The sequence below is a fragment of the Microtus pennsylvanicus genome, chromosome 4 (genome assembly GCF_037038515.1).
Source record: "Microtus pennsylvanicus isolate mMicPen1 chromosome 4, mMicPen1.hap1, whole genome shotgun sequence".
Lineage (NCBI taxonomy): Eukaryota > Metazoa > Chordata > Mammalia > Rodentia > Cricetidae > Microtus > Microtus pennsylvanicus.
In genome coordinates this window covers 23763877-23790942 of record NC_134582.1, presented here as the reverse complement: position 1 = coordinate 23790942, position 27066 = coordinate 23763877, and the positions used below count along the sequence as shown (strand labels likewise).

General features: G+C 49.5%; 1 protein-coding gene across 3 annotated transcripts in view; it reads right to left on the bottom strand.

Moving 5' to 3' along the window:
• Positions 1-27066, bottom strand: part of Afap1l1 (actin filament associated protein 1 like 1) — a 54515-nt gene that overhangs the window by 12282 nt on the left and 15167 nt on the right. For all 3 annotated transcript variants that reach the window (XM_075968514.1, XM_075968513.1, XM_075968512.1), the window contains exons 2-13: positions 18465-18593; positions 17524-17607; positions 16695-16792; positions 15586-15694; positions 12636-12734; positions 11818-12029; positions 9851-10030; positions 7938-8030; positions 4824-4917; positions 4446-4598; positions 2558-2769; positions 623-768 (exon numbers count right to left, since the gene is read on the bottom strand). In XM_075968514.1, the coding sequence (XP_075824629.1) occupies positions 623-768; positions 2558-2769; positions 4446-4598; positions 4824-4917; positions 7938-8030; positions 9851-10030; positions 11818-12029; positions 12636-12734; positions 15586-15694; positions 16695-16792; positions 17524-17607; positions 18465-18593 (1609 nt within the window). The remainder of the gene's footprint in view (positions 1-622; positions 769-2557; positions 2770-4445; positions 4599-4823; positions 4918-7937; positions 8031-9850; positions 10031-11817; positions 12030-12635; positions 12735-15585; positions 15695-16694; positions 16793-17523; positions 17608-18464; positions 18594-27066) is intronic.

Sequence of the window (27066 nt, the reverse complement as noted above, 5' to 3'; positions counted from 1 at the left end):
GTGGGAGGGTGTCAGATTCCTGGAACTGGAGTTATAGGCAGGTGTGAGCTGCCATGTAGGTGCTAGAAATTGAACCCGGGTCCTCTGGAAGGGCAGCCAGTGCTCTTAACCATGAGCCACCCCTCCAGTCCCCGACAGCAGTTTGTTTTTGTTTTTTCGAGACAGGGTTTTTCTGTGGCTTTTGGAGTCTGTTCTGGAACTAGCTCTTGTAGTCCAGGCTGGCTTCGAACTCACAGAGATCCGCCTGCCTCCCAAATACTGGGATTAAAGGCATGTGCCACCATGGCCCGGCCCAGCAGCAGTTTTTAATGTAGACTGAAAGGTTACACGCTTGCGAGGACTGCACAGGCATGCCTGTCTCACAAGTGACAACTGGTGGCACATTCCCAGAATTCTTTGTAAGTCAGCCGAGAGACCCCAGAATGGCAACAAGCAGGCTATGCTTCCCACAAAGGCGAAAGTGCCATCCTTCCCAAGGAAGCGGACTTCCTGAGCTTGCCCCACCCCTTCTGCCCAATGCTCAAGGCTGCATGGAGCCTGGAACTGGAACCGGTCAGGGGTGGGTCGCGGAACTGAGGCAGGAATCCCCCCCACCAGCGGTGCGTCGTGGAATCACCCTTACAGGAAGGAGTTGCGCCCGGCACTGACAATGCTGGTTAGGGTCTCCACATCCACGTAGTCATAGTGCAGGGCCTCTGGGGTGACTTTGGAGCCCATCTCTACCAGCAGCAGCCCTAGCCAGCGGCCCATGTCCTCTGAACAGCTTGCCTGGGGAGAGGAGGCACAGTGCAGTTCACTTTCACACCGTGAAGCCTTCTGGCTGCTTGCTCACGTCATAGACACCCGCAAATGTTTATAAGTCCTCAGGACTTAGTGAAGGAGGAAGAATTAGGCTAGACACACATGCCAGAATCCAAGGCTCCTGAATTCTCTCAAGAATGTACTCAAAAAGCTACGTCCTCCGAGGGGTCCTCCCTGATTACTCCTATAAGATGGTATATCCCTACCCTCCACCCTCTGGGCTTTTATATCTGACCCTTTGGATGTAAAAACAACATTTCACGGTTCTCAAAACTTCTTCCTTTCCTCTCCTTCCATGCTGGGGATCAAACCCAGGGCGCCTTGTGTATTCAAGGCCTGGCTTTATCACTGAGTCACATCTCCAGCCCCAAAACATATATTGTTTAAAAATTTTTATGTTATGTGTATGACTAATTCTTTTGCTTGCATGTATGTATGTGTACTGCATTAATGCCTGATGTCTGCAGAAGCCAAAACCCCTGGAACTAGAATTACAGATGGCTGTGAGCCACTTTGTGGGTGCTGGGAATCACTACAGGGTTCTTTGCCAAAGCAGCAAGTGCTTTTAACTGCCGAGCCATCTCTCCAGCCTCCATATTTATAATTAATTTCTACATAGGAAATTGCTCATACAACTCAAAATTTTCTTAGACTGTAATTACCAAAGCATTACAGAACCATTTATGGGGAAATTCCCCAGGATAAACTGCTGGCCAATTAAACATATCCTTAATTCTGATGTAAAGAGCATGATCACAATACCAGTTAGCTAGTGATGGCAAACTTAAGTAAAGAAATAAATGAAACATGGTTTTTAAAGAGGGAAAAAAACCTTAGAAAACTCTGTGTAAGTTAAGGGAAACAAGAAACTCAACAGGAGGATGCCGAGATAATAGTGTTTGAAGCTAAAAAACAACAAGGCAGATGGAAAGGGTACAGGCACTCCTCCAGCCTTGAAAAATCACGTGGCTGCCCTGGCCTGTTTGTCTATAATGTGGGCAGGTGGACATTTGAACTTCCCTGTGTCAACATTGTGAATTCTAAGCATCCCAAGGGCTGTCACAGGGAGTGTGTGCTCTGAACAGCCTCAGAGAGGAGGGTGGTGCCAGCAGGTAGGACAGGCGGTGAGCAGGCGGCACCTGTGCATTGTTCAGTGTGGGCCTGCTAAGCTCAGTGTGTGCTGGACACGGTGCAGAGATCTAGAAAGAGAAACAGTGTCCGAAAATGTGGCTGCGGCCCTGCCAGTGTGGAGCTGGAGGGATCTTAACTCTGTGTGGGGAAACTCTCTGTAGAGGCTGGAGTTGCTCAGGGGGAGGGACGGGCACCTTGAAGGGCAGCGGGTTTCCTGAGGTCGATGCCTCCTGCGGGGAAGGTCTGAGAGAGAACTCCAGAATCAGATCCCAGTCAGACCGCAGGAGATGCCTGTTGGACCTGGAACTGTAAGGTCAGGGCAAATAAGCAAACCTGGGCTCTAGAATTAGGGCTGCCAGAATTAGGCTAGAAAAACAGTGTGCTCTGTTGGGTTTGAACTTCAGATACACAACAAATAACCTTTCAGTGTAGGTGTGTCTCCAAATCACCCAGGATACTTTCATATGAAAAACACGATTCCTTGTTTATTTGGAATTCCAGCATCCCTGGTGTCCCCTATGTTACCTGACAAGCACGTTGGGTTCTTTCCCCAAAGTTCCTGTGGTAGAGTAGCCACAAGCTGACACCCCCACCCCCTACCCCTACCTTGACTCTCTCCTCTCACCTCCAGGATGGCCACCTCCTGCCGATTGCGCAGGATCCTGAAGGCAAATGGGTGCCTGGGTCCAAAGCCTGGGGCTACCTCACAGCCGCCAAGGGCAATGGCATTCACGTGGGTGTGCAGGTCCGTGCGGTCTTTGTGGAAATAGAGAGTGTTACACTTGAGGCGGCACCACCGTTCCTTCCAGCCTTGGTTTACCAGCACGTTTAGGTAGCCTGGAAAAAGAGACGGCCGAATGACCTGTTATAGCCCCCTGGGCAAAGGCTCTAAGGGGTACCTACACAAGCCTTGTGATGGAGCTGGCAGGAAGGCCTGGCACCTTAGGCATCCTTCTCTCTGAGTCTCAGCTGCCCAGCTGTGAGCGCTCACTGACGATGCTATTCCCACATCCTTTTACGGCTCCAGGACCACACCAAGTGTGATGGAAATGGCCGACAATCCTAGAGAAGGCCTACAAAAGCTACAACTGCCCCCTCCACTCCGCCAAACTGAATTTTCTGCTAAGATGGAAAGTGACGGATGATGCTGGCACCTAGCGGCAGCACATAGAAACGTCACCACAGTAAGGATTTGTAAATCTAAGTAGACAGCTGTGCAGCTGACCACAGATGGAGCTAGAATCAGCTCCGAGCAGTTTAGGTTTTTATTTATTTTTATTGCTTTTTTTCTTTACCACAGCATGTTATGAGTCAACGACCATGAAATATTTCTTTATAATCACAACATTTATTTATTTATTTATTTACTAGTTTTTCAAGGCAGTGTTTCTCTGTGTAGCCCTTGTACTGGAACTTGTCCTGCAGACCAGGCTGGCCTTGAACTCACAGAGATCTGCTTGCCTCTGCATCCTGGAGTGCTGGGATTATAGCCACTAGGCTATAATTGCAGCTTTTAAACTAATAGAGTATTTCTGCATATCCGAAACAGATGATTTTATTTTTTTGCTATGCTGGGTATGGAACCTGGGATCTCACCCAGCTAGGCAAATGCTCTGCCATTGAGACACACTTTATCCCCTTTAAGACAGGTGATTATCTACTGGATTAGAGTACATGGACCACAGCACTTGTATGAAAGAAGCAATGCCTTCTCTGCCAGACACTTTTGACTAAGATGTATTATCTTAAAAAGTACTTAACATTTTAATTCCAATTTCCTCATCAGACTAGGCTGCAATCTATATACACTTACATATATATATATATATGTATATGTATATATATATATATATATGTAGATAAACCAGAAACCACAGTCCTTCAAGGTGCTTGACCCTCCCGGCAGGCAACCCCAGTCTCTGCAAAGTTTCCTACACCGAGTTAAGGTCCTTCTAGCTCCTCAAAGACAGCAGCCATGTTTTTGTGTAAATTTTATTTTTCTAGCTTATAAAGGCCAGGAGATAAACTACATAAACATATAAATGAAACTTATATACTTTTGTTGTTGTTTGTTTTTGAGATAGGGTCCAGGCTGGCCTCTGACCTTGAACTTGCTATGGAGACACACAGATAACCTTGAACTCCTGATCCTGCGGCTTCCAGCTCCCTAGTTCTGGAATTACAGGTGTGTATCACCAAGGCCAGCACATCTGGCACGTGAGATGCCGTGAATTTTCTCCTCTCTCACATTAGCAGAGGAAGCTGAAGCCTACAGGTGGACAGTGGTTTGACTGAGTTCACAGGAATCCCAGCTACGATGGTCAGTGGATTTCCCTTTCCCTGGGCCATCCTTTCACCCATGGGAGTGAAGGGATGCATGCCATGGATTTGACAGAGTGGAGTCTAGCCATCTAGAGGAATGAGCTAGGGCCGAGGTGCTGAGAGTTTTCTGGCATCTGCCCCAGGGCCTGGGTTTAAGGGCCTGCACTTCCTTCTTCTGAGTCAGGACTTACCGCAGCACGGAACCTCATTCTCACTGGAAAACGTCTGCAGGTCCTCTCCCAGCGCCTTTTTCTTGGAGAAACTGATGATGCGCGTGATCTTCCGGCCTGCAGCCCTGCTCATGGAGCCCTTTAGCTCAGCGAGGCTATTCTTCTTCCCTTTGCCTGGCAGCACAGGAGTGGGTCACAGGGGATGATGGGGAAGGTCCCACTTTTACCCATTTCTTCCCAGCAGCCCTTGCAAGCTGCACACAGGGACTAGCCTGTAATTCCACATACGGAGGGCCCAGTGGCCCTACTCAGGTCTCTGGGACACGCTCTACCACTCTGTAAGTGTGACAAAGTCCCTCCCATCTTTGACATTCTCCAGCATGGGCAGTGGACTCCTACCATGTTCACAGGCTTCTCGGCGGCTCAGGGTGGAACTGCTGTCATTCATGCCCAAGCTGTCAGAGTCCGAGTTCTGTTTCTCTTGGGACAATCTCTGGGGAAGGACACAGACAGCCTCACATCAGCGAGATCCTTAGAACTCCTTTATAAGCCCAGGCTTCTTCCAACTCTCCAAGCAACAGCGATCATGTATCTGATACCACCCCAATATTATCAGGAAGGTAGCAATGATCATGTCTTCAGGTTACTCTATGGGGAGAGCAGGAGCATTGATTATAACGCATTGATAGCAACATTCTGGAATATGCATTATATTTGGCAAATGAGGGAGAAGGGCAAGCATTGACAGGGAATGTGAATGTAATCCAGTAGCACTGCAGGGATGGACAAGAGTAGGCAACCCTGAATGCTGAAGAGCCCCTGGGCAAACTGATCAGGATGAAGTTCCAGAAAGGGATGGACCAAGATGACAGCATACAGGAAAAGGGGTGACGATGTTTTCAGAGAAGTTGTGATAAGACCCAATGATCAGTAGACATCCATTACAGCTCTATCTTGAATGAGAGAATGAAGGAACACACACACACACACACAAAACCTTTGTTGCCAGTCTATTAATAACCATACCTTCATTGATTCACTAATGAATTCATATGCTACAAAGGAGGTAGAGCAGAAATCATGGAAGAAATCCTAATGCTACTATTCCCTATTAGCTGTGGGAATGGGGAGGCACCTAGCAGAAAGTGGATGAGCATTTGAAGAACCTGGTCTGTAGGTTTTGAAACTGAAGTTACAGCCCTGTTTGTTCTGCAACAGTGTGCATATAGCAACTTTTCCACCAGGGTGGGAAACAGAGAGGAAGACCATGAGTTTGTAATGAATTCAGTGATGATCCTTCAATCTCGTGACCCTTTGGAAAGAGACCCCACCAACACAACATCCCAGCTCTTCTTCCACCAGAATGACCTCCATAAGTACATCAGTTACCCTCTCCTGGTCCACTCAACCACGGCAGAGAACTCCACGGCATGGCTTGCCCTACTATTGCTCTTTGGAGCCTCTGCAATGCGTAAGAGGCTGTACCATAATGTGTATCCACATGCTCACACCACTCTCCAGTGCTGGCCGTACCATAGTGTGTACCCGCAATTCACATTCCTCTCCAGTGCTGGCCGTACCATAGTGTGTACCCGCAATTCACATTCCTCTCCAGTGCTGGCTGTACCATAGTGTGTACCTGCACGCTCACACTCCTCTTCCAGGGCTGGCCGTACCATAGTGTGTACCCACACTCTCACACCCCTCTTCCAGTGCTGGCCGTACCATAGTGTGTACCCACACTCTCACACCCCTCTTCCAGTGCTGGCCGTACCATAGTGTGTACCTGCACGCTCACACCCCTCTTCCAGGGCTGGCCGTACCATAGTGTGTACCCACACTCTCACACCCCTCTTCCAGTGCTGGCCGTACCATAGTGTGTACCCACACTCTCACACCCCTCTTCCAGGGCTGGCCGTACCATAGTGTGTACCCACACTCTCACACCCCTCTTCCAGTGCTGGCCGTACCATAGTGTGTACCTGCAATTCACACCCCTCTTCCAGTGCTGGCTGTACCATAGTGTGTATCCACACGCCCACACCCCTCTTCCAGTGCTGGCTGTATCATAGTGTGTACCTGCAATTCACACCCCTCTTCCAGTGCTGGCCGTACCATAGTGTGTACCCACACTCTCACACCCCTCTTCCAGTGCTGGCCGTACCATAGTGTGTACCCACACTCTCACACCCCTCTTCCAGTGCTGGCCATACCATAGTGTGTACCTGCAATTCACACCCCTCTTCCAGTGCTGGCCGTACCATAGTGTGTACCTGCACGCTCACACCCCTCTTCCAGTGCTGGCCGTACCATAGTGTGTACCTGCACGCTCACACCCCTCTTCCAGTGCTGGCCGTACCATAGTGTGTACCCACACTCTCACACCCCTCTTCTAGGGCTGCTTTCCTATGGTCTTACTAACTGGTAAAAGCTAAGTGTGGGCAGGGCTCCTTCAGTTCACTTCACAGGAATCCATGTTCCCTAACACTCCAGCCATCCCAAGCTCCCAAGTCCATTTCCTGTCCCTGTCCAAAGCCAGCTCTAACAGCTCCCCAACTCTAGACCACGCCACACAGGCCACTTTCAGTTCCACATCTTCTCGGTTCTACTGCCCATCCCTGCTACTTAAAGCACCTTTTTTATTTTAGTTTTGCCCTTTTCATCCTTGTCTGAGGCATCACTTGCTTGGGAATATTCTTGAGCCTCTGAGACAGGATCATGCCTCCCTGACACTCACCAGGAACCTGGCACTGTCTCTTTTAGCTTGTACCCAGGGTAGCAGATAATACAGTATGATGGTTTTGACTCATGCCTGCCTGACCATTGGACCGCAAGTGTACTGATTTCTGCAGAGGGTCTGGATTTGCCCAGTGGTTGTTCAGGCTGCTCTATTGCAGTAGTAGAGTCCCAAAGAGGCAGCCTGTGTGGGCTCAAATGCTAGCTCGGTTCCTTATTTACTATGGGACTTGGTTACAGTGTTCCTTTCCGAAAACCTGTCTCCAACACAAGCATCCCAGAAGTGGGACTTCTGAGAAGTGACTGGATCCTAAGGGCTCTCTTCCTTCAGTGGATTTACTCATGGCTAAATTTAGCTCTCTGAAACTGATCGAAGGCAGTGGAACTCGTTAGACCAGGTGTCCCTGGAGGGCCTGGCCTGAGAAGATACACACCTGGTCCCTTCCTGCCTCCCTGTCTGCTTTCTGTCTCTTATGAGGTGAGCTGCACCGCCTGTCTCCCTGTTTCCCACCTCCTCCTATTATTGCAACACAGCACCCTGGTGATGCTTGGCCTTGCCCAAGGCCCGCAGCATGTTGCCAGCTTACTGGGGCTGAACCAAAACAAGTCATTCCTCCTTTAGCTGTTTATGGCAGGTATGTTGTCGCAGAGACTAAAGTGACCACCAGGCACCTGCCACTCTGCTGCTTAGCTCGTAGGATGCCACAGGTGTGTGTGTGTGTGTGTGCCTGTGCTTAGTGCCCATTACCTGACTCAGAGGAGTCAAGATAGACATACCTTGTCCTGATCCAGCTTACACAGGAAGACTGGAGATCGGGGGGCCTCCAAGCCCTCTGCTCCCCCACACGGCCGGCTGACCTCGCGGATAACCTGTGAAGAGAACACGGGGTTGGGGATAGGTGTGCGGGAAAGGTCTGGGGAAAGAAGCATGGCTGGGATTTGTGGGAGCAAACCTGTTGTGAAGATGGATTGGGGCCACCAGGAGGCAGAGTAGGGCTGAAAACGACCATCTGCACAAATGCAAACTTATCAGAGCCTGACTGGAAGGGCTTTCGACACACTTCCCAACTATAAGAACACTGCTCTCTGCAGAGGAGAGTGAGGCCGTGGGTAGGAGAGATGTGAATCTTGAAGATTCACAAAGGTGAGGGGGCTTAAGTGACAGCTAGGACTTTTGCTTTCAGTGACATGGGAAATTGATTCGGGGCCCTTTCACTTACGCAGGGTCCCAGGAATAAGCATGCAGATGATAAAATGTAAAAAGTCACCATCTAAGCTGAGCGTGGTGGCGCATGCTTTTAATTCCAGCACACAGGCAGAGGCAGACAGATCTCCGAGTTCGAGGCCAGCCTGGTCTACAGAATGAGTTCTGGGACAGCCAGGGCTAAGAAGGCACCATCTGATGGTCTCCTAGACAACAGCATTTATCCCCACAGCGGTCTGTGATCCTCAAGATACAGGTGAGGATGATGTGACCAGGGAGGTAAAGGTGCTGGTAGGAGGCAGCAGAGCCAGACCCTGAAGTAGGCTGCGAGGATGCCAGCTAGGTGAGCCTTGGACCAGTACAGAGGACCAGCACGGCCAGGCAGATCCCTTTGAACTCTGGGCCCAAGACTCCTACGTTTGACTCACAGGGACCCTGAAGCTTGAGGCTCCAGAAGACAAGTTCTCTCCCTTCCTTCCCCTCTGGACACAAAGGTAGGGATGGGAATACCAGACATTCCAGGGAGAGCTGGTTATCACCGGAAGGAAGGGAGGAGGGAGGAGGAAGTAAAAGGAGGACTCTGGCTTCATTGTTCCAACCGGAAGGTAAGAGAGGAGAGCAGGGAGAGAGTGGAGCAGACGGACGGGGGTCTGCTGGAGAGAACTGGAGGCAGGATAGAGCCATGACCACCACCACCACCAGAAGCCAACCAACGCTACAGCTCACTTATTGCCTGGCAGGCACTATGCCAACTCTTGTTGAATCCTTAAAAGAACCATTTAACAGATGAGGAAACTGAGGCACAGGGCAAGTAATGCCATTTGCATAAGATCTCATGGCTCTCTGGCACTTGAACTCAAATCCATACACCATCAAAGTCTTCCCTCGCCATCACACTGCCACCATGCCGACTTTGGAATAGACCTGCTTAGCTTCACATCTTGGTCCCAATCACGTGATGCTGTCTGTGACCTCTGGCAATCACTTTAAGTTCTCTGTGCCTCAGCTGACTCACCTTTGAATGTCAGTAACAGCTCCAATGGTCATATGCATGAGGCTTTGGCACATTGGACAGTACAAAGTGGTTAATACATGGTGGCACCCTCTGACACCAGAAGATGCTGAACTCCAGTGGCTATCACAACAATGCACATTCCCATCTAAAAACAAGAAGGAGATCTGTCCTCCCCCTATTTTTAAATTAGAAGGGCTAGCAGGCCCTTCAGTTTCAAAGGCATCAAGCACACCATTCCAGGAGTGTAGGTTGGGCAAACAGTAGGTTGCTATATAGGGATGTTAAAAAACAGAGAGTATAGACCTCCTCCATGAGGCCTGCTTGTTGTGAATATTCAAGGCCCATTTGATATGAGTCCTAGTCCCCTAGATGAGGTTTGTAACTTCAAAGTTTAGAACCCCATGCTTGGGGACAGAGAGGAAGGGAGGTGGTGTGGGGTGGCAGCTTCTGGTGTGTCCTGTGTGTGCATACCTTTAGCCACTCCTCTGCCTGTTCCCTGCTCTGCAGAGCCAGCACCAACACCTCTGTGGCCCCCTGGGAGAAGCGCAGCTCATGTCGCTTGTGCCGGCTGTCCTTGGGCACGTAGACGACAGTGCAGGCATCTAGCGCCAGCCTCAGATGCGGCTGCCGGTCCTTGGAGCTTTTGTAACACTGCACAGGGAGAGAGGGGGGTCAGAGCTTCCTGCAGTAGGGGTGGGAGGGGTAAGGCCCTCACACATGAGTAGATTCCTCCCTTGGGCCCAACTGTGAGCGATGCCTCACAGCGAGAAGCTGGAGAGGGGGTCTCTGGGAATCTTCCAGCACAGCTGTCCATGAGGAAAAGGCAGATTATAGCACAATACTAGGAAGACCATGTGGGCTGAAGAACCAGAGAACAAATAGGTTGGCTTGGGAGGATGCCAGCTGAAAGGGCTGCGTGGCAGAATGTTAGGAGTGGATCCCAGCAGGTACCAGTGCTGACCTTGGGAAGGCAGGCTTTCTCACAGGAAGGCCAACCTTAACCTTGACACAAGACATTGACAATAACGCGACAAAAGGGGATTGGGATCGTAAGTGGATAATGTGGCTGGGGGAGGGAGAGGCATTTCTTTCAGTAGGGGTATATACTGGTAAGTTGTCTACCCTCGTATAAATAACCCCTAACCTACACCCCTTTAAACAATCCTAAGACACACACACATACACACACACACACACACACACACACACACACACACACACACACACACTGAGTGGGGGAAGGTAGTTAGAATGTTAAGCTACCCCTGTGTTACTAGAATAAACCAGTATCGGTCCTATGTTTTTATAAGCATCTAGTTCTGTTTGCCAGTGTTTCATTTAGAGCCTTCAACTAGGTTATAAAAGAAATCAGACTATGAATTTTCTTTTTAAAATTGTTTCATTTATTTATTACTGGGGGACGGAGGCATGTGTGCCACAGTAAATATGTAGTAGCCAGAGACAACTTGCTAGAGTTGGTTCCCAACCTCCACCATGTGGGTTTCAGGGGTCAAGCTCAGGCCATCAGGCTTGGTAACAAATGCCCTTACCCACTGAGCTGTGTTACCCGTTTTTAAGTTTTTAGCACATAAACACGGGTTTCACTATGAATGACATTTCCATACATGTCTAGATTTTGACTATTGTCAGCCTTCTGCTACCCTCTCATTCCATTCCAGCTAACCCCCTTCCACTGCCCGGCTTGTACGGGAGAATTATTAAAGGATTCCCTTTGGAGTTGGGCTGAGACTGGTTGTCTTCTCGGGTCACTCTGTATCCTCTGGGCTGGAGGGCCTGGCAGCAGCCGGCAGTGGAGCAAAATACAGAAAGGGAGGTGAAGGAATGGAAACATAGCTGGGTGGTGACGTGCACCTTTAATCCCAGCACTCAGGAGGCAGAGGCAGGTGGGTCTCTGTGAGTTCGAGGCCAGCCTGGTCTACAGAGTAAGTTCCAGGACAGCTACGGTTACACAGAGACAGCCTGTCTCAAAAAACCAAACCAAACAAAAAGAGCTGGAAACACACCTATCATGAGCCTTGGACTGGCCCTGGCCTGCAGTCAGTTTTCACTGCTCAGGGTGAGAAAAGGTTTCAAAGCCATGTGTTGAGCATGGCATGGCTTGCAAACAGAGTAAAACATGTGTGTGTGTGTGTGTGTGTGTGAGAGAGAGAGAGAGAGAGAGAGAGAGAGAGAGAGAGAGAGAGAGAAGAAAGAAATCAGCTATTGTTTTTTTCCCACAGTTATGTTCATTTTTCCTACTCTGGGTTTCTCTGTGTAGCTCTGGCTGGAACTCGCTCTCTCCAGTCATCATGAAGGAGAACCACTCATTCTTTTGCTCCATATGCGTGTGCTGGAGCTCGATGTACCATCCCCAAGGGTCTGTGCAGAGACCACTCACAGCCTCAGGCACACCCACAGGTCTCCAGGGAGGCACTCACCAGTAGCTGCTCCTCCTTGATGACAGTCAGCTGCTTGGCCCACTGCCCAAAGCGCTTTTTCCGAAGCAGGAAGGCACATATCCGGCAGTCCCTAACCAGGTGTATGGAGGCCTCCTCCGAGGGCCACTGGTGCCTGGGCCGCCGCCCCTTCTCTTCCTCCTCCTCCTCATCGTAGGACTCGTAGGAGCTACTCATGGCGTCAGAGTCATTGTCTGTGGGTGTCGCAGGAAAGGACCCTCAGTCCCCGTGCCCCTTCTAACCCTGGCAGGCAGCCTGCTCTGGGTCCAAGCTACAGGGGGCAGAGGAAGGACAAGGATGGACTAAAGGCCTGACTCAAAAGCTTCGCTTTGGAGCGGCCTCTGGGACGGCATCTTGGTGATTTCACTTCTTGGAGTTCCTCACCACTATGTAGTCATGATATATACCAGATGCTGCTTCATCTGGTGCCTTGGACCCCATGGCATGGACAATGTCTAGCTAAGTGTCTTCTTCTACCAGTAAGTGCTCAGTAAACTTCTGTTACTGCCCTGACCTCATCACCACCCACGGCCATTGTCTCAGACCACCCTCCCAATCCAAATCCCTAAAATTCATAAGGAAACTGAACTTGCCCAAGATCAGCCATCGAGAATAGATCAGGGAAAGACTCAAGTGACTCCCCATTCCAGTGTTTTTTCTTTCCCCCCACTGAACCCACCGAGAGCAAGGGCTTTGGGACCTGTTTAGTGATCACAGTCTGGTAAGGGGTTGTGGGTGTATGCATGCTGAGGGCCAGTTCTTCGGGAGGACAGCTGCGTGAGCAGCTGCCTGGTACGTACAGGAGTTCTTCATCTCTCCGTTCAGCCTCGTGCTGGGGTAGCTGCTGTCCGCGTCCTCATAGTAGCCACCCACAATCGACTGGGCTGGGCTGCAGCCATCTGTGGGGGTGTTCGAAAGAGTTGAGCTTGTAGACATGCGGGTAGAATCCAGGGCTGGGCTGGGGAAGTCCCAGGGACAGAGAGTGGGGACTCAGGGCAGCCTCAGCCTGAGTGGGGGGCTCTACTTCTGCACCTGGTTTGCGGTGGATCCTCATTTAACCCTCCATACCCGCCACAACAAACTGCTTTGCTGGGCCTCGCCAGACCTCCAGGTCTATGTTCATCCTATTCTCTCTGCCTTCCTATGTTTTTATCAGAGAATTACTCCCCACCCTTCAAGGCCCAGCTCAAAGATGTTTTCGCTCATTGCCCAATGGCACCGAGTATGTGTGAATGTCCTTGTCATAGCTCTGGTCTCAGTGTTGCAGGGCATAGGGGATCTGCTGCAAGAAAGGAGGCTTGGTTTCATTTCACACTCAGGGCAGCAGGCCCCACAGAGATTGCTAGTGGCTGAGGCTGGATCAGAACTGAGCCGGATGCCTTCATTCAGCCAGGCTGGCTCACGCTCTCATCATACGGTTCTTCAGAGTGCTGGCTCTGGGTTCGTCCTGTCCATCTGTTTCCTGAGGAAAGCTGTGCTGAAGTCCCTAGCTACTGGGATACTCAGAGCCCGCCTTTGCCTCTCTGAGGCCGACATGTTGGCATCACGGTGTGCAAGGTGGGCTGGAGGAGTTGGGGGAGTGGGGTATGTAGGGGCAAAATGAACACCATGGCTGGACACTGAGTGTGAGAGAGGAGGGATGCTCTGGCTGGCTTGGTGGCAGGCTCTCTCCTGACTGGGTCCATGGCCTTCCTGAGGCCTTCCCTTCCAGCCTTCCCAGGAGGGGGTGGCTCTGCCCTGTATGAAGGAAGTAAACCCTGGAAAGGTTAGGGAGCCTCTTTCTGCCAGGGCGCTTGACATGCAACTTGGGTCCCTGCAAGTACCTTGTCCCTTCCTTCTTCCTTTGCCCTTAGTGAACCAGATAGGAAAAGTTGCCTGCTTCACCTCTGTGATAGGAATCTGGAGACTCATAACCTGAAAGAGGGCCACAGATCACTTGGTCCAACCTCTCCACAGGCAAAAGGTATAAACATGGTCAATGTCATCAGCTGATGGACAGATGAACCGGATGTGGCACGTCCTTAGAAAAGAGTTATCAGCCATTCTGATGCACACTCCTACGTGGATAGATCTTGAAAATGCTACGCTAAGTGAAAGATGTCAATCTAGAAAGGTCACATGTCAGATTCCCTTTATATGAAAAGTCCAGGATAGGCAAAGCCGTATTGCCAGAAACGGCAGAGGCTGGGAGCATTCGGGGAGGAGAAGTGGCTGAGGAGGGACTGCTTCATGGTCCAGTTTCTTTTGGGGGTGATGAAGACGCTTGGGGACTAGACAGCAGTGGCGGCTGTGTAACGCTAAATGCACGCCACACCAGGGATGGACACTTTTCAAAACAGCGTGACAGACAACTAATCTTCTATTTTATCACCTTTGCCCATGGGAAAATATAAACAGTACAAAAGAGTGTGAATAAAAGAACATTTTCCCTTCACCCGGATTTACTTATTTCCTGCCTTCCTCCTTTTCTTCCTTCCCTCCTTCACTGTCTTCTATCGAGAAGGGGCCTCAAACTCCTGGGCTCAAGCAATCTTCCTGCCTCAGGTGCATAGTAGCTGGGATTTTAGTGAATGACATCAAACTGACTTAAATAAGTATTCTCAAATTACACATCACATTTACCTTTCATTATTTATTTTGCACAAGGGCTCTGCCACTGAGCTATCTGCCCAGTGCCCCACCTGGATTTTTATTCATTTCCCATAGGAAAATCCTGTTACGAGTTTCTTGCACATCCTAGAAAAATTGCAAAAACCAGTGCACGAGTGAGAATATCCTGTTAGAAAAAGTAAACAAATGAAACGGTGTTCTGTAGAGCCTTCTGTGCTTGGTTTTCTTCCATGGCTGGGTCATTCACATGGTCATAAACACGTGAGTTTATCATTTCTCACGGGGCAGGCCTGTTTCATTTGCAGTTTGGCGGGTGGAGAATATTCTGCTGTGCTGTGGGACAGCAGGGAAGTGGAACACCGGCATTACCAGCTACAAACCCAGCTGCGCATGCTTGGGCCTCTAAAGCCAGTTTCCCTGTACACTGTCAACTTCTCATCGGGTCCTTATGCAAAGGGAGGGCCACCTGCTGCCCACTGGGGAAGTCAGAATGGCTAATTTAAGAGATTTTCTAAGGTTATTTATGCCATCAGTAAAAGAACACGCACAGAATTCTTTGGTACATATATATGTATAAATTATATATATGCTATTTGCAAGCATTATGCTATAAGTAGATCATAACAAATATAAAATATTAATAGTTTTTAAAAAGGTGGTTGAACTATATATAAATCAAGCCTCTCCTATTTCTGCCTACCACTGTGTGACTCCCTGGGGCGGGAGGATGAACCATGCAGCTTGGTTTAGGCCATAGGCCACATCCTGTGATGTCCTGACTTGGTAACACGATCATCCATATGTATACGCAGAAGGAAAACCATGACACTGCAGGATGAAGGGGCGAGAGAGGGGGAAGCAGAACTGACAGCTGTCACTTATGTCCTGCACTCTCTTAGGATTGGAGCTATGGCCTCCTTGTTTAGAGGATGGAGGGCAGAGATCCTCAGAAGACAGGGGTCCGCCTCAAGTCACAGAACTGAGACTAGAAGCCAAGCCCCTGGCCATGCCATTGGTCCCATGGTCTGAAGCTCAGGGCAGCTCATCCCAGAGAAGGGCAACAGAGCTGGGCAGGCAGTGGCTTATCTTGCTGCTTCTCAAGGAGGGAATTCTGTAAGCCATGAGGGGCCCAGAACTTACTGTGTGAGCTGATGTACTCGGGGGACTTGCCGGGCCCCAGGGGAAAGGCTTCTTCATAGTAATCCTCAGGGGGAGGCTTGTTGGGCAGTGGTGGAGGCACGTCGGCTGTCTGCAGGGGAACAAATAAGGCCTGTGAAGTAAGGCAGCTGTGAACATGGCAGAGGGGAACAGGTGGGAGGAGGGAGAGAGACTGGTTGCCAGGAGGCCAGGGTTCCAAGGATGCAGTCTGAACGTGAAGCTCTAAACTGTTTTTTGTGTATTGAGGTCTCATCATGTAGCCCAGGCTGGCCCTGAGCTGCAATGCTCCCATCTCTCCATCCTACGTGCTGGGATTACAGCGTGGGATGCTGTACCTGGCGTAGCCATAACATCTACTAGACTCAGAGCTGGCAACCAGAGAGCCCATTCGTGCTGTTCTGCAAGTGTCCGAGCACCTTTGTAACGTCCAAGAGTTTTGCAAATTGCCCCGAGTGGCTGTTGTGTTTTGAGTGGGCACACCCACAGTGCTCCGACATTGGTGTGAGCTCTGCCACCACACGAGGAGCAATAGAACAAGTAAACACGAGGCATATAATTGAGGGAGCAGTGAAATCTGGGGTCAGGAAGCCTCAGCTTTTCAGTTCAGCACTTAAAAAATATTTATTTATTATGTATACAATATTCTGTCTGTGTGTATGCCTGCAGGCCAGAAGAGGGCACCAGACCCCATTACAGATGGTTGTGAGCCGCCATGTGGTTGCTGGGAATTCAACTCAGGACCTTTAGAAGAGCAGACAATGCTCTTAACCTCTGAGCCATCTCGCCAGCCCTCAGCACTTTCTTTTACTTGCTGCGGGACACTGGGTGCATCACCTAACCCTCTCCCTGAGCCTTATCTGTAAAATGGGGACAGCAAGCACGCCACACACATCTGGTTGCCGTATGCATGTAAAGAACATAGCGAATTAACAACTAGTACCTGTCATGGAGGTGATGAGGCTCAGAGTCTGTGTGACAAGCAAAGCTTGTCTCTAACTCTGTAGTCCCCAGGCTGGGAACACTAGAACAAATCCTTTACTTTGTAGGTGTGAAAAACTCAGATTCCCTCGTTAGTCAGGGCCAGGACTTACACTTCTCAGAGACGGGCTCTTGGTTGGCTCAGGGCTGGCTCCCTTGCTAGGTTGTTCCCCATCATCCGACATATCCCGAAGGTCACCCAGGTCACAATCTACAGAGAAAACCAAGGTGGCAGAGGAGAAAGATGGCTGGCTTGGGGTCTGGAGGCCTGCCTGTGAAGCCAGGCCCTTCTTCCTCCATCCTTAGCAACCTGCACAAGCAGCTGAATAGAGTGTGCCCTGGGCTTCTTCCCTAGGTCGGCTGTGCTAATCTGTCTTGCCTGGCTTCCAGACAGAAGTCACCGTAGAACATCTTTGTGGGGTGCTTTGGAGGTCTTTGAGAATATGACACGGAGGAATGGGGGGCTCCTGTATATGTATGGGGCTCCTACATCTCTATGATGTACAGGGATCGTCGTCTCAAAACTCTCCTAGACCATACATCTCTCCTGAGATAAACAGCGCTTTCTTTCTAGGATGGCTGCAGGGTACCTTCTCCTCGACAAGCCAAGCTGGTTGCTCTCAGGCTCACGCACCCACTCTCCCCTGGTCATAGTTCCTACTTTCTGCTGAGTTGCTGGGCCTCTCAGCCAGGCTCAGGGGCCACAAAGTGATGGGTGGCAGTGGCTACAAGGGAACCTCTGTGCTGTCCTGTTTGGCCTGCACATTCACTCCTGCAAGCTTGGGGTAAGTCTCCAACTACAGACGGAGTCATTCAGAACTACCCGGGCTCAGGGTGAAAGTCAAGAGCAGCACAAGGGGGACCCGGTGTGTATGTGTGCGTGCATGCGTGCGTGTGTGTGCGTGTGTGTGTTCTTGGCTAAGGTCAGGAGAGGGAACTTACCAAATTCTTCAAAGAGAGACTCCACAAAGCTGGGACCTGAGTGCAGGTCTGCAGTATTCACATACAGGAAGGAGACTTCCTTTGCTGAGGGAGGAGGACACACCAGTGAGGAGAGAAGGCTAGCTCACCTCTTTCTAGTCATTTGCACGGCCACTGTGATTGCGATCTCTGCCTCCACACACAAGGGTATCCAGAAGTCTAGGCTGCTACAGGCCAGCTCAGGGTTGGTGGGGAAAAAGGGCTCCAGTGAGGAGGAACCTTTGTCCCTGCCTCCCCGCCCCCACCCCAATGATCTTGTGAGGCAACAGGTGACCTTCTGTTTGAGGAGAGTATGACTCAGAGTTACCTCATCCTTCAGGCTCCCGGAGTCTTGCAAGGATGGGGTACAGTTTGTGAGTTATGAAGAGACAGCATGCCGTCTGCTGACTTGCAAGTATCTCTGAGAGGCTGAGGCAAACTGCTAGGTAGGCAGCAAGGCACACATATGCGCTTTTAGAGGGGGCAAGCACAAAGTTTGTGGGAACTGTTTATCCTGTGGGGATGTGTGTGTCAGAGAGCATACAGGAGTGTATGTCTATGTGCAACTACATGTACACACACGTATACACTACAGTGTAGCCACAGCATATGCTTATGTGTGTATGTATGCATGGTATATGTTTGTGCTTATCTTGTGTAATGTGTGGTGTATACAGCGTGTTACGTGTGAGAGCGTTGTGCTGTGAATAGTGTGTGGTAAATATATGAACACTCATGTGTGAGTCTGTGGAGGGCTGGGGATGGAGGAGGACACACAGGACAACCGAGACTACAGTGGAGGGGCGGGGCCTGGGTCATAGCCTGGCACCTGCTGAGCTAGGAGGCTTAGGCATCCCTTACACAGGCTCCGCAGGGAATGGTACCATTGCGGTCTATGTTAAGCGAGACTCCTCGGGGCTGACCTGGGAGGGGCTGCAGGTTCTGTAGGATGGAGGCCACGGCCATCTTCTTCTCCAGGGTGCTGTCACTGAGGTACTCATGGTCCAGGAGGCTGAGGAGGCCGGTGAGCTCTGGGATGAGCTGCTCCAGCACTGGGGAGGGAAAGTCAGGCCCTGAGTTAAGATCTTGTCCCTGTCCACTGGAGGCCAGGACAGCAGGGGCCAGAAGGCAGTGCCTTGTTTACCACAGAGACACAGACAAGGCCCCCACACAGCTGTCCCATAGCTCGTCCCCAACCTCTCTGGGGAGGGCCCTGCTCAAAACCCGGTGGCTTTCTTCCAGCCTTCCTACTCAGATGGCCTTGGCCTGCAGACTGACTTGGCCTCCATGTTGGCACACCTGAGCCCAGGCCACCCTGGGCAGGAGCAGGATGGCCTTCCTTTGCCTCAGCCTGATTTGCAGGCACAGGAGCTCCGAACGTATCTCAGCCGGAGTCCCCAGCTGCCCAGAACACAGGCAGGAAGGAAGCCTTCCTGCTTCATCCATTCATAGGCTTCAATCTCTAGAACCTTCTGTTTCCTGTGCCAGAGCCAAACGAAGCATTAACCCTTCCTACTCCACAGCCCGAACTAGCACTGCTGTTCTTTCCGCCCGTGCATGGGTGCATCTCGAGCCTAAGTGTGCACGGGAATCACGTGGATCCTTGCCAAAATGCAGATTCTGGTTCAGGAGGTCTGGGGTGGGAGCTGAGATTCTGGGTTTCTGACAAGTTCCCCAGGTCAGAGACCCCAGCGACTTACGAGATCTCAGAGCGGAGAGTCCTTTAAAGGCGGGAGCATGCCAAGACCATTATGTCATCGGCATTTCTCTGCCCCATATAGGACTTCTTTTGCCTTAGGGACAATGGTCAGCTTCATAACAGCTGTAACACATCCCTGCTTTATGACAGACACATGGTAACTTGTGTCGAGCAGCTATTATGCGTTGTGCTTTCTCTCTTCTCTTTGTCTCTGTCTGTCTCTCTCTTACACACACACACACATACACACACACACACACACACACACACACACACACACACACACACAGATATTCACATCCATCCATACCTAACCACTCACAGGGATATGCTCATAGTGTGTAAACACAACAGTATAGCCTTGTTTCCCTGCTCTGTCAGCACCCTAGGGGTTGGGGTACTGGGCAGAACAGCCTTATACCAGGCATTCTGATTTTTTTTTTAATCTCAAAATTCTTCTATTCATTTAGAAATTCTTCAGGTCCCACGAAGCTCCCATTTGCAGTGGATTGTGCCTATCAGTGCTGCATAACAATTAGGCCAGTAGGCTGGTCCACCACAAAGACACACGTGCATCCCAGCAGCCTTCAGAGCTGCCATCTTTATGTGCCCCTAGACCTCCAGACACTGTACCTGCACACTTGTGCAGAAGGAGCACGAGGAAGGCACAATGCATGTTAGTGCTATGTTGAAACACTTTTGACCCAGGCTTGGCAGTGCACCCCTGAAGTTCCAGCACCGGGGAGCCCGAGGCTAGGGGGTAGCTTGAGACCAGGGAGCTAGAGACCAGCCTGAAATCACAGTGAGATTCCCACAAACAACAAAAAGGCAATGAAAAAGTAGCTTTGATCTTGTGGTCCCCTTGAAAATATTTTGGGATCCCCAGGTGTTTCTACTCCCCAGGCAAGTGCCCAGCGGCCGGATCAGTCTGGCTTCTCCAGAAGCCGTACTTATATTTATTGCCCTGCATGCAGCTTGGTTGCCCTTTCTATAGGAACAACTAGGTTCTGAGGGAATTCTCTGAGGTTATCACAGCAGCTTTAGTTCTAAGCTCTGCAAGGCAATTTGTTTCCTCTCTGGTCTTTGACAGGATCACACACGCAAAGCCTTGACTTCTAAGTACCCTGTCTCCCCATTGGGGATTAAACTCAGGGCACCTGGACATGCTAGGAAAGTGCCCTACCACTGAGCTACCCCCTCCCAGACCTGAAGGACTGATTACTGAACAGACATGGGCCACTAGAATCCAACTAGACAGAGGAGAAGGAGGAGCTAAGGGAGAAGATGACGGAGAGCATGCAGACACAATGCTTTCTGCCTCCCAGAGAGAAAACTCCACTTGCAGTCAATGAACAAGGCTTGTCCTCGAGGCTGAGCAGTCACCTTGTGCTGGGCAGGTGGTTTGAATGAGAACAGCCTCCAAAGGCTCATATGTTTGAATGCTGGTCCCAGGCAGTGGAACTGTTTGGGAAGGATTGGGAGGTATGACTTTGCTGGAGGAGATGTATCACTGGGGGTAGACTTTGGGTTTCAAAAGCCCTGGAAAGCCCAGTCTCCCTCTCTCTTTCTGGCTATAACTGTTATACTAGGTGTGAGCTCTCAGCTACCGCTCCAGCACCATGCCTGCCTGCCTGCTGCCATGCTCCCTGCCATGATGATAATGTACCAATCCTCTGAAACTGGAAGCCAACTCTCAATTAAACACTTCCTCCTATAAGTTGCCTTGGTCATGGTGTCTCTTCTCAGCAATAGAACAGTAACGAAGACAACCTCCACTGCCCTAGGAAAGAGGAAATCAAAGCTCAAAGGAAGAGAAATAAGTGCCTTTTCTTCAAAACTCAAACTCCCATGCTTTAACCTCCTAACCACACTTCAGCTTAACCCAACAGCTTGGAGGCGAGGGTGCTGTGGAATATTAGTTGAAGTTGTGTTACATTCGTTTATGCTGTGGAACATTTGTTTAACGATGCAAAGATGTGTTGCATTCTTTTTTAAAATATTTATTTATTTATTATGTATACAGTATTCTGTCTACTTGTATGCCTTCAGGCCAGAAGAGGGCACCAGACCTCATTACAGATCATTGTGAGCCACCATGTGATTGCTGGGAATTGAACTCAGGACCTTAGGAAGAGCAGGCAATGCTCTTAACCACTGAGCCATCTCTCCAGCCCTGTGTTGCATTCTTTTATGTTGCATTTGTTTAACTCTATGAAGCTGTGTTGCTTTGCTTGTCTAAAACTCCTGATTGGTCCAATAAGGAGCTGAATGGCCAATAGAAAGGCAGGAGAAAAAAATAGGTGGGACTAGAAGGCAGGGAAAATAAATAGGAGGAGGACTCTGGGAAGAGATGATGAAAGAACAAGAAACAAAGGAGAGAAGGACATCAAGGATCAGCTACCTAGCTACCCAGCCAGCCACAAAGCATGAAGTAAAGAAAGGTATATAGAATAGAGAAAGATAAAAGCCCAGAGGCAAAGGTAGACAGGATAATTTAAGTTAAGAAAAGCTGGCAAGAAATAAGCCAAGATAAGGCCAGGCACTTATACGTAAGAATAGGCCTCTGTGTGTTTATTTGGAGCTGGGTGGTGGACCCCCGAGGGAAAAACAGTAAAAAACTACAGCAAGGCAGGAGGGAGGTGGCAGAGGCAATGCTGGGCTTCCTCTCCAAACCCTCTTTTCAGAGGGTGCTGGGTTACACCTTCACCTGTGAGATTCTTTCTGAGGGGTTGAGGTGTCTGCTACATGGCCATCTCCACAGGCAGCCTACCAATACTTCACAGCCCTGACTGTCAGCAACAACAGCACTCAGAGGAGCTTTCCTGCATGGAACCACATCCCAGAGAAAATGTTATATAACACCGTGGACACAAAACCATTCAGCCAGCACCAGGCTCTTCCAGGATAATAGAGTTCACAGTGTTCTCAAGAACACTGGATACAGAAGTATGGTCCTGCTGTGGGGGATTTTCCTAAGGGATTTTTTTTTTTTTTGGTTTTTCGAGACAGGGTTTCTCTGTGGCTTTGGAGCCTGTCCTGGAACTAGCTCTGTAGACCAGGCTGGTCTCGAACTCACAGAGATCCGCCTGCCTCTGCCTCCCAAGTGCTGGGATTAAAGGCGTGCGCCACCACCGCCCGGCTTTCCTAAGGGATTTAAACCATCAGAGAACTCCATCAGAGAGAAGGCTTCTGGGTGTCATGCAGATGACAAGCTGCACCATCACCAGGTCAGCACACTGGAGTTTTAGGTAGACTAAGACTCCAGGGTTGTTGGAAATGCAGACTCCTGGTCCTCTCAGCCAGAGAGTGACAGGGTCCAGAGGCACTGGGGTCTAGAGGCTGGCATTTGCCAAGGATTCAGGTGCTTCTTCCCTGGCAATGTAAATTTCAGTATCTGCAAAACATGCCAGCAAGCATCTATGAATCATATAGACTGAAGGAAAACCTTTATCATTTAAGAAACCACTGGACTGCCCTCTCTGGATAACAGAGAGCCAAACAGTAAAGGGATAGACACACCTACAGAAGATGATTAGTAGCTTCAGGGCAGAGTCTGGTGTAGTGGCTAGCGATCTGGGTCTAACCCCAAATGTGTCCTTGGATTCTTTTTTTTTTTAATTTTATTTTATGTACATTGGCAAGAAGGTGTCAGATCCCCTGGAACTGGAGTTACTGGCAATTGTGAACTGCCATGTGGGTGCTGGGAATTGATTGAACCTGTGTCCTCTGGAAGTGCAGCCAGTGCTCTGAACTGCTGAGCCATCTCTCCAGCCCCTAAGTCCTTGGATTCTTGTATTTTGCACTTGTGTTTAGATCTGGTCTTGTTGTTCAAGAGGATCCCTAACTTCAGAGGCTCTGGGGAGTCAATAAGGCCCTGCTGTGTCTATAGCCAACACACACTAAGCGACTGCTGTATTGTACACTGTGGTCAGAGTTGTTTCTGTTTACTAACACCTTCCAGAACTTTGGATTACAAAGCATTGACCAGATGATATGTGTGGACAATGCGTTATACTTATTAACACAAGGCACACAGCAGATGTTCAACGAACTCTACTAACGAAAACGATATTTTGATGACCTAGCCCAGCTCTCCCATTTTAAAGATCTGCAAAGCAAGGACCAAAGAAGTTGTGAAGGCGTAAGTCATAAACAATCCCACACCAGTTTGGAATTATGATTAATAGAATGGTTACTTATTTTAGGGGGAGGAGTCTCCCTATGACCAGGGAGACCTTGCCCAGGGTGCCCATGCTGGTTGGTCCTCATCCTTTCAGCCCAGACATTCTCTGTGTTTCTGGCCTCCAGATTTCCCTCCTCTGACTGCCAAGTAGGCCTCTGCTCTCAACTCCACCATGATTCCTCAGAGAAACCTCTGTTCTTTTGGCTACACTGCTTTCTCCTAACTTATGCTATCATATCTTGATAGAGCTCTCCCTCTGGCATTTCCTGTGGTCAAACTTTTTTTTTTAAAGATTTATTTAGTTATTTCTATATAAGTGTTTTGCCTGCATGTATGGGTATGTATATATGCCTGGTGCTGGCAGAGGCCAAAGAGATAACTGGACTTCCTGGAACTGATGTTACAGATGGTTGTGAGCCACCATGTGGGTGCTAGGAACCCAACCCAGGTCCTCTGGAAGAGCAGCAAGCACTCTTAACTGCTGAGACATCTCTCCAGCCCTTGCGTAGTAAAATGGAAACCCCTTACTGTTTTTTGTTTTGGGAACAGAGTCTCATGTACCCTAGCGTAGCCTCAGTCTTGAACTTCTCATCCTCCTGAGAAGTGCTATGAGTATCATCACATTGGGAGTTTTATGTTGTGCTGGGATCCAGTCCTCATCGTCCTTGTGTGTCTTTTCTTTTGGGGGGGGGGTCAGTTTCCCTCATTTGGGTCTCCTCCATGTTGACAGAGGCATACTCATGCCCAGCATGAAGTATATGCCGAAGGAATGGTGAAGGGAATGAATTTATAGGCACAGACTTTTTTCTTTTGTTCATAAAGTCTAGCAGCTAGCTGATGTGATTTAAACAATCACATCCATCCCATTTGTGACTTAGCATAGTAAAGAGGTGTTTGGAAGAAAAAAAGCACAAAAACAAACAAACAACAAAAACTCTGGTTAAAAAAGGAAACCAAAGCCCAATTGCTCCTTTGGCTCAGCTCCCAAAGACTGTGTGCTGTCTTGTATCCCCCATGGGAATATAGCTGCGAATGACTGCGAGATGCGGTCTCTTGGTGGTGGGCGTCATCAATTCTGACACATATACTGGAAATGGTGGGAGTCTGAAGATACTGAACAAACAGTCTGTGGTGCTTCACTGCGACTCTCAACTTGGTGGGATTCAGAGACACCACAGAAGCAAACCCCTGGACATGATTGGATTAGCTGAGGTGGGAAAATCTCCCCTAAATGTGGGTGGTAGCATACTACAGGCTATAGACCTGGACTGAATAAGAGGTGCCAGGATCCACCGCTCTCTGTTGGATACTCCATGGCTAGCTGCCCCATGCCCCTGTTACCACATCCTTCCTGATAGTCTGTGACCTCAAACCAGGAGCCCAAATAAATGTCTTCTCCTATAAGCTGCTACTGTCATAGCAACAAGACAAGTAAATAATATACCCCCAAGTTCAAGTCCTGTTCCCCCATTTCTTAGCCAGTGGGAAGCTGTTGTGTACAAACTCAGGCTATACCAATGGGAAGCTGCTGTGTGCAAACCGAGCCATGCACGTCTGAGACAAATAGCCCTCTGCTGATCATACACCACTATTAACCCAGAAGTACGGCTCCTCAGTAGGAATGGGCTTGACACAGGAGAACATATGGAGAACAGCATTTAGCATATTGTAGGTATTCAGCCAACATGGGTGGGATTACCTGCTTTAAGAGACTCACACGTTATTTACATGCATTCATCTGTACAAGGTGGGCTAGCCCTGTTTTATAGGTGAGGAATTTATAAGTGGGAGGATGGCAGAATGGGAGGGGCTGGTTGTGATGTCTTTCTTCCAGAATGGTGCTCTCACAGGTGCTCCATTGGGGCCACCGGCACCACAGGAAAGGCTAGGAGAACTGTCCTTTTGATCTGTGGGTTTAAACTCTCCTTCCCCGTCCAAGGTCTTTTTCAACTTGCTGACTGGGGCTACAGGGGCCCCAGCTTCTTCCTGTAGCTTTATAAGTGCTTCTTTTGAAGACCAAGGAACAGGCAGACGGTAGGCAAAATGCTGGAAGTGACAGCATTGATTAGACTAGCAGGGTTTTTTTTTTCCATCAAAATAAACATTGCCTGTTGTCCTGTTATATAGAAAGAACATGGTATAAATGGACTGGAAAAGAAGCAGTAGAGATGCCCTGCCTGCCCAGCTAGGGTCTGGTGCTCAGCATCTTTCAGGAGTTCAGTCTTGGCCCTGTGGAAGTCGCCTTGGAAGGCTTGTGTATGGTAATCAGAGCAATGGTTTCCTGGCTGGAGAGGACTTTGGAGGAAGGAAGCTGAAGGACAGAGGAGGGTCTGTGTATAGGTTGGGGACTTGGTCTCAGAGGACCTGGTTTGAGTTTTAACTCCCCTCATTAACTCAGGGTGATTTTGGGTATGCAATTTAACCTCTTTGAGCATCATTTTCCTCCTAGGCATGAGGATGTGGAACTCCCAGATGTGTTGGCTCAGGGTGATGGGGGAATGAATTGGACTTTTAAAGCAGGGTTATGACCAGGATGGTAGACTAGCATATTTCTTTAACCTGCTGTGATTTCAACAAGATAGGGAGATAGGAAGTCAGAAAGGTCATAGGTCATGGGAAAGCAGTCACGTGGACATATCTGGTGGCCCTATTTAGGAGTCAGGCTGGGGGACAGGCTCAGGGAAGTCCAGGGTCTTTACTGCCATCCCCAGCAGCAATTCTGTCCCTATTGAGGAGCTCTCGCTTGGAGAACCAGTTCCCAGCTCTGGGTCCCAGGGAAACCGTCCTTGCACATGGGAGGTGGTGGGGGCTTGCCTATAACGTCCCACTTCTGAGGAAATAACTTCTGGCTGTGGGATGGGGCTCTCCCAGAATTGTTCCTTTGTCTGTGGATTCCTCCCTGTTTAGCTCACAACGGAAACTGTTCTAGGAGGAAGTGGGAAACTGTGACACCCGCTCCTTCTCCCACTCAAGATGGGAGCCTGCTTCCGTTTGGACAGTCTGCACGGTCTCCCTCACCAAAGTCAGGGGGAGCAGCAGCAGTGCCAGCTCGTATTCGCCGTTCTTCAGTGATGTTCCGGAGGGGGCACTAAGCACCCTAATGTGTCACCAAGCTTTTCCTCCTGACCCCGTAAGGAAGGTAGGATCTGCTGTTCTAGGAATGGACTCCGTGAGACTCAGAGAGGCCACAGTCACTTACCCAGAGACACAGAGCACAGACTGTGATTAGCACTCAGACCCAACTCAGCTGAAGCTTCTGGTATCTACACCGGAATCTTTTTCTGGCCATCTTTGTTACTAAGCACTTCTTGTCGGGAGGTTCTATAAGAAGAGACTGAAGACTCAGGAAGATGAAAACGGGATTAATTCTGATTATGGCCTCACAAGTTACTCTCATCACTGGGCCATACACAGCCATCCTCATATACCTGTTATTTATGTAATGGTTATTATTATCATTTGTGTAATTGGTTATTTCCTCTGTCCTAAGCATCCACCATCACTCCACACTAAGCCAGCATCTTGACTGCCCTGGTCTTTGTGCTCTCTGATGTCATCTTCAGAGCTGCCTTCCTCAGGCATTTGCTTCCTTTGTTCAGAGTTTTGGTGTAACTAGGCGAGAGCCTGAAAATTCATACTTTAA